The sequence below is a fragment of the Momordica charantia genome (assembly GCF_013281855.1).
Source record: "Momordica charantia cultivar OHB3-1 chromosome 6 unlocalized genomic scaffold, Mcharantia_2.0 BLBB01000006.1, whole genome shotgun sequence".
Classification (NCBI taxonomy): Eukaryota; Viridiplantae; Streptophyta; class Magnoliopsida; order Cucurbitales; family Cucurbitaceae; genus Momordica; species Momordica charantia.
In genome coordinates, this window is record NW_028275164.1 from 23521096 (window position 1) to 23528989 (window position 7894).

The window sequence follows — 7894 nt, forward strand, 5'->3', positions numbered from 1 at the left end:
TATTTGAATATTAATTTTACTAACTTAATTACTACCCTAAGCAATATATTATCAACAATTAAACTTAAAATTATAAATAAATTTTATAATTATAAATACCTGGTTTCCATTGTCTGTCCTCCTATATATTGGGTATGCATCCTTTCCTTGAAGTGTCTTTTCAGAAAACTGTAATGAAACATACATTTTCCATTGATCATGTGAGGACATTTTTTATTATCTTCACCACAAGGTCCATGGAGTATGTGCTTCATAATAACATTGTGGAGAGCAGGATTTGCTTGGCTTTCTGGAATTTCTGCCTGGACATAGTTGTCATATTGGTCAGCATTGGTGATCTTGTAACCATTTTTCAATATTACCAACATATGCATGTGTGGAAGACCTCGCTTTTGAAATTCAATTACATATACAAAAGCCGCCACTTTTCCAAAAATTTATTTGTGTAGAATTTGGTCTTTTAAGTCCATTAATTTCCTCTAAAAACCCTTGTAGTCAGATCTGGTCTATCTTGATAATGTTGTCCTTCCATTAGTTCTTCTTTTATTTCCTTCCAATCAGCATTGTAGGTCATAGTTATGAAAAGATATGGCTTTCCAAAATGTTATACTAAGGCCATAGCATCTAAATATCTACGTCGCATATCTCTTGGACCTCCAATAAATGTCGAAGGAAGAACGATATGTTTTCCAACTTTATCTCCCCTTGTTTCCCCTGCATTTACAGTGTCAACAATTCGTTGATATAACTCATATCGAATGTGTGATTGTTGTGTCTTATAGAAATCAAGTCTTGTTGTTTCAAGCTTTATGTACATATCAACAACATATTGTTGGAAAAGTCGGCCAGCTCGAAGCAACATTGATGGAGTAGATATACGTATTTGTAGCTTGTAACAATAATATTCCCTACATGAAACCTTAGGGGACCGACCCTTTGAAATTCCTACAAAGATTAAAAGTATATATATATTATAGCATGAATAATTGAATGTTCATAAATTTTAATTAACAAATGTCATTAAATTTAAATTTCAAAGTAAACGTACCTTGATTTTCACTATTGATGATGTCTTCAATGCTATTAATTTGAGGAGTGTTGGATGTTCCATCTATTGAATTTTTGTAGACACCATTGTCATGATTTGGCCTAGCATTTCTTTTAATGTTTTGATGCCAACCAGCCTCTCTATATGGAAAAAGTAAAGGATATTGAAGTGAATCATAACAGCTGAAATAATGTTGTATTCTATGTCTTTTTCCTGAATGTGCATGTACTACAATATCTCTCTTAAATGAAATATTTTTATTATTTCCTTCAATCCAAATAGCAGCAACTTGATTCATTCCAAGTAAGTTATAGACACATTGATCAACTTGTACATCCGTAGCAATATGAATATGAGCATCTTCAATTTATGGGAGATCTTGTAGGCTTCGGAAAAACTGGACATATGGATTTTCTCTCAAAATTTTCACAATTTTTTCAATAACCTTTTCATTCAACCCAATATCTCCTAGTCTATCCATTCGATTTTGGATTTCGTTCATGGTATCATAAAAATACAGCTAAAAGAATATGGGCTTCTCCTCAGGTAATAGACTTGGGAGGTCATGATATATCTGTCCTTGTACTCTAAACGTGTATACTCCTTTATGCGAAGAAGCTAGATCTTTATCTAAATTTACCCCAAATGATGTGAAAGAAAAAAATACTATTATAAGCACGAATGTTCTTTCTAAATAAAATTCCTTCATCAGATTGTGAGATAAATAAATATTTTAGCTCATCAGGCATTGCAGTTTCGGCAAGATGTACCTAAGCAGTAAAGAAGTATTTACGAATAAAAATTTAATTATCTAATAAATACAACATACAATACCTTTAAAAAGGATTTTAGCGAAATAGAAACTTATACCTGACCATTGAAGCAACAAAATGTTGGAGTTTCATGATCAAATTTGATTGCTCCACAAAGTTTACATGGGCATATCTTTTTAAGCTCGTGTATTGGAGAATGAAATGGTTCATACAAAATTTGTCCTATTTAATATTAGAATACGAACATTAGTATATGTAAAACTAATGGTAATAAAAGAGATATTGAAATATGATAGTCATAAAATGGAATGATATAATTTTACCTTGTATTTCATCTGTTATATTTTGTGTGGCTATAATTTTACCTTGTATTTCATCTGTTATATTTTGAAGTTTTCTTTTTTTCCTTGATTGCACAGACAATTCAATCACTTTTCTTCTTTCTTCTTGATAAAGTGTAGAGTATGTTTTCCTTTTTCTATCACCATCCATATTTTCCTACTAAAATGATAACAATGATGGAACTCTTAGACATGCACAGCGGAAGCTAAGGATCATAATACACTTAATGAAGCAATTTAATCAAAATAAGCATGCTTGGAAAAATGATGGAAAAGGTAAAGAGAAAAAAGATTAACTTTATACCTTTGAAGACCTCCATTATAACTTCTTCTCCTAACTCAATGGGATCACCAACCACAAATCCGTGCTATCCTCGGGTTGATGAACACGGTTGTGGGACCGAATTTTGAGTGAAAACAAAGGAAAAACACTAATGGCTAGGAGAAGACAATAGAAATTTAAGTGGAAAAATTCAGTACTTATGCAAGTAAGCATTAGCCTTATCCAAGTGATCTTCATCACCTATATAAAGACCAAATGCATGCAAAGACAAGCCTTGCATGCCTTCCACTTCAAACTCCACTAGCATGTAAAAGATAGGTGTCATTGCCTTGAAGAAACACTTCAAAAACCACTAGTTAGTGGAAAAATCCAACTTGATTTTTTAGTGGAAAAATTAGTTTTATCAAAGTTTTATTTAAAAAATCAAGTTAGTGGAAAAATTCAACCACTTCAAGAAACACTTAAGTTGGATTTTTCCACTAACTTGATTTTTTAAATAAAACTTTGATAAAACTAATTTTTATAAAAACAAAAATTGAAATATCAATTTTCTATTAAAACAAAAACCAAGCCAAATCAATATATCATATTAATTGGTCTTTGACACCTAAGCTTGATTAATCACATTAATCAAATTACTAACTCTTTTTCATGCTTTGAACTTATTTAAAACTAATTTAAATAAATCATACTCTCCATAATAATTAAATGTCAATTAGATTATATATTATATCTCATATAAAATACAATATTCCCTTAAAAACCGAATTTGAACACTTCAAATTCTTGCTTCACCTAGTTCATCAATTTTATCCTTTATGAGCTAGCATGGAGACCCGTTGGACCTACAGATCATGGGCTCCAACGATTCGAGACTAACCGGTCAAACTCTTTAACTTAGTTAATCAACATTCGTTAACTAATAGGACTGTCCACTATAGCTTGTAGATGCACTCCCCTCACTGTAGATATATTTGTGTTCATTCGATATAACTGTCATCGGTAAGTTGATCCTTCACAAGCCGTTCGTAACCTCAGCTAGGTCAAAAAAAACGTTTTACCCCTGAGTTACATCTTTTCTCCTTAAGTACCACTATCTCTCTAATGAACAATTGATTTAGAATCAAATCACTAAATCCAATTCCTCTCGGGCCAGTGAGAGGATGGGGTCCCTTGATCAAGACCCGGGACCAGCCCTTAAGGGAACAACCTCTCTACTATCCCTAAATCGGGTAGGAGTGAATTCCGTCTTGCTAATTCTATGTCCCCAGCTATCTACCCAGTCTTATCCCTGAAATGGGAGGCATATTGAGTAGCGCTGATGAGCTTACTTTCACCTATGCAGATCAAGGGAGAATCCTGAATAAATAGGAGTTCATAGATGGCTCATGATTTAGATCAAGTTATTTAGTTCATCGATAAAAGAAATTAATCAGTGTTATCCGTAAACGGTGTTAATACGTAACAGTGATTATTTAAGGGTCAGTCTTGCACAATCTCATTGTGTAGAACACCCCCGCTCACATGTTTCTACACGAACGAATCAGGATCACTTCGTTTATGACACCTTACAACATTTGTAACAATCATAAAGCGGGCCGTATTCAATATCCAGGAAAAGGTACCCAACTTGATCCATGTACTATAAACTGTTTAGGCTATTTACTTGAACTTGATCCAGTTTATGTCTCCACATAAAGTCCAAGTACTCATTATAATAGCCAAGGGTTCGTAGTTTATTGGATTTATTAAAAAACAAATTCACTTTCATTTAACAACATTTGTCTGAATAACCTCACATTAATGTTCACTGTTTACAAACTACGAGTTTTAGGACAGATTACCCAACAAACAAAGGCAAGTAAAATTAAAATAAAGGCCAAATTATAATTTAGTTTTCCACTTAGTGTGTTTAATATGTTTGATTCCCTAATAATAATTGACTACTTTTGTATTTTTATATCATTTTGTTTTAAGGTTCAAACAATTAAAGTTGTTGTGATCACCTTAATCCATCTTCCCTTTATTTTATGAAAGTCAATTCTTGTAAAGTTTCATCTTTTTGAAACAATTATGAAAATAAAGATGTAAATCTATAGGCATTAATGCTCATAGGAATAGTTACAATTTTAATTTAACCAAAAATTTAATTTCAATTTAGTTTGTTATATTTATGTGGTATTTTGTTTTCAGTTCAAACCAATGAAATAATAACATGACCATTTTAATATTTAGGACATAGGGGCGAGATGAAGAGTTATACTAAAACAACAGAAAATGAAGTGCAATGAGTAGGGTGCACAACCAGATTGACACAACTAAACCAATTTTTGTGGTTGGTTTGCAGTTTGTTTCAATTTATTATAATTTTGTAAGTAAAATATTTACTTTAATTTTATTTGGAGTTGAAAAATAGAACTTCATGAAATATATAAAGTTTGAATTCTCTAGCATATTATTATTAATTTTTTTTGTTGAGAAACTCTCTAGTGTATTATGATATATAAAAATACAGGATTCAAATTGCATATTTGATATTATAATTTGAACATGTAAACTATGTTTAGATTATTTCAATAAGTTAAATTGATGTATGATTAAATTTTATCAATCATATAAATAAAGAGAAAATAAAATTTAAAATTGAAAATAAAATTTAAGCACGGACACGAGTTCTCCAAGGTTGGTTTGCAATTTGTTTCAATTTATTATAATTTTGTAACTAAAATATTTACTTTGATTTTAGTTTGAAGTTGAAAAATAGAACCTCACGAAATTAACTATATATAAAGTTAAATTCTCTAGTTTATTATTTATTTTTTTTTTTGAGAAATTCTCTAGTATATTATGATATATTAAAATACAGGATTCAAATTGCAAATTTGATATTATACTTTGAACATATAAACTATGTTTAGATTATTTCAAGAAGTTAAATTGATGTATGAATAAATTTTTTCAATCAAATAAATAAAGAGAACATAAAATTTTAAATTGAAAAAAACAAATTTAAGCAGGGACATGAGAGGAGAAGACAGAAGGAAGAGGGGGAAGGAAATGAATAAGTAAAGAAATAAAAAGGGGAAAAAATCGATTGTTAATTAAATTGACTCTTTTTTATTATTACATTTTTTTAAATTTCCTTAGCTGAAATATTCTAAAATTGAATTGAATATTTAAATTATTTGACTTTTTTTTAGATTTTTTTTCGATTATGAGTCATTTAATTATTTTGTCGATTTATTTGTTTTGAAATGACAATAAATGAGATGCTATATTAGGTAATTAGTTAATGTGATGACTAAAATTATGGCATGATTTAATTTTAAGTACATAGTTTAAGAAAAACAATTCTTTAAGTTTTAAATTACCGATATTGCAGTAAAAAAAGAGAGAGAGATTAAATATATTAAAATTTGAATAAACTTTTATATGGGTTATAAAAAAAATAAATAATCAATATAACTAAATAATTAATATTATTCAATTACAATTTAGATTTAAATGCATAAATTATTATAGTTTAGACCATATATTTTTAAAATAAAATTAATATTTTTTGGTTCTGTTTAATTATTTACTCAATTTTTTATAGTTTAATCGATCTTGGTTTAATATTACAAAAAAATATGCCAAAAATTTTAAATAATATATAGATTATAATAGAAAAGATATTAATTACAATATTTTTTTTAAAATTACTGCATGAATTAAAATTTTTACTCAATTTTTTTGTTCTCAGATTGTAAAGAAAAAAAGAAAAATATTGGTAAAGATTTGTTCAATCTTTAAGATTGTTTTTATAAAAGAATATATACTTATTTAATGTTATTTTTTTGTCTACGAAGGAATAAATGACATTTTAAAATGAAGTAAATTTGTAATTTTAAAATACTAAGTATCCTTATAAATTAAAATAAAAAAATATTCATCTGCTTGTGGGTTTGATGATTCTTGCACATTTTATAATTTAATATGCTACCATTTGCAATTAAAATACACAAAAATATTTTCTTCTATTAGGTAGCTTAATTTATTTTTTTTGGTATTTTATGTTTAAATTTGATGGAGAGCAATACTAAAGAGAGAGAAAAAAAAGTGCAATAGGGTGCACAACCAAATTGATACAACAAAACCGATTTTTGTGGTTTGGTTGTTTTGGAGTTTGGTTCAATTTGTTATAATTTTGTAAGTAGAATATTTACTTATTGAAAAAATAGAACTCATAAAAATTAACTATATATAAAGTTTAAATTCTCTAGTATATTATGTTATAGAAAAATACAGGATTCTAATGGTAAATTTGATATTATACTCATGTTTATATTATTTCAATAAGTTAAATTAATCGATGAATAAATTTTGTCAATCATATAAATAAAAAGAAAATAAAATATTAAATTGAAAAAATAATAATTAAACAGGGACATGAGAGGAGAACAGAGAATGAGGGGAAAGGGAAGGAAAGCAAGAAGTAAATAAATGAAAGGGAAAAAATAGATTTAAAAAAAATAAATAAATTGACCCTTTTTCATTATTACAGTTATTTAAAATTTTCTTATTTGAAATATTCTAAAATTAAATCGAACATTTGAATCATTTGACTTACTTGAAATATTCTAAAATTGAATTGAATATCATTTCACTCTTTTTTCTAGATTTGGTTAGGTTTTTTCCGATGATGAGTTATTGAATTATTTTGTCTATTTTTACTTAGTTTGAAATGAATGCAAATAAATGGGATGCTATATTAGGCAATTAGTTAACGTGATGACTAAAATAATGGCATGATTTAATTTTGAGTACATAATTTGCAAAAACAATTCTTAAATTTTAAATCAGATTAAATATATCAAAATTTGAATATACTTTTATATTGGTTAGAAAAAATAAATTATCAATATAGGTAAATAATTTTAATATTATTCAATTACCCATTCAATTTAAATGCATAAATAGTTTCTAGTTTACCATATTTTTTTTCATTTAAATTAATATATTTTTGTTCTATTGAGTTATTTACTCAATTTTTATAGTCTAATCAATCTTATTTTAATATTTAAAAAATATATGGCAAAGATTTTAGATAATATATAGGTTATAATGGGATAGATATTAAAGATATTGAACTGAGAGTACAATATTTTTTTAAAAAATTCCTGCATGAATTAAACTTTTTATTTAATTTTTCTCTTCTCATGTGGTAAAGAAAAAAAAGAAGAAAAAATTATATTTTAATATTTATTGATAAAGATTTGTTATTGTTTTTATAAAAGAATATATATCTTATTTGATGTTATTTTTTGTCTACCAACCACAGGAAAAATGGCATTTTTAAAATTCAATTAAGATTACTTTTATAAAAAAAAAATAGTAATAAACATTTTGTATATTATATATTAAATTAGAATTTGAGAGGTGGTGGGTAGACTTAATTAAGGTAAATGAA

The 7894-nt window shown here is 27.2% G+C and overlaps 1 protein-coding gene across 3 annotated transcripts; it reads right to left on the reverse strand.

Annotated features, from left to right (window-relative positions):
- Positions 1–511: 511 nt before the first annotated feature.
- LOC111025635 (uncharacterized) lies at positions 512–2637 on the reverse strand. Of its 3 annotated transcripts, none has more exons than XM_088124956.1 (5): positions 2467–2637; positions 2187–2322; positions 1919–2043; positions 1049–1188; positions 512–945 (listed from the first exon to the last, which is right to left on the reverse strand). In XM_088124956.1, the coding sequence occupies exons 2-5, from the start codon at positions 2196–2198 to the stop codon at positions 605–607; spliced, it is 618 nt and encodes a 205-aa protein (XP_087981082.1). In that variant the 5' UTR covers positions 2199–2322; positions 2467–2637; the 3' UTR covers positions 512–604. The 3 variants fall into 3 exon arrangements, 2 of the variants coding, with proteins under 2 accessions (XP_087981082.1, XP_087981081.1); XM_088124955.1 differs by having other exon boundaries at positions 2145–2322; XR_015791346.1 differs by lacking the exon at positions 2187–2322.
- Between the last annotated feature and the right edge of the window lie 5257 nt (positions 2638–7894).

What these genes read in the sequence shown, in the direction of transcription:
- LOC111025635 (XM_088124956.1), bottom strand. An exon ending in TTTGTTGCTTCAATGGTCAG is followed by an intron (nt 1,189 to 1,918) that starts GTATAAGTTTCT and finishes TTTTCCATATAG; the next exon opens with AGAGGCTGGTTGGCATCAAA. An exon ending in CATCAATAGTGAAAATCAAG is followed by an intron (nt 946 to 1,048) that starts GTACGTTTACTT and finishes TAATCTTTGTAG; the next exon opens with GAATTTCAAAGGGTCGGTCC.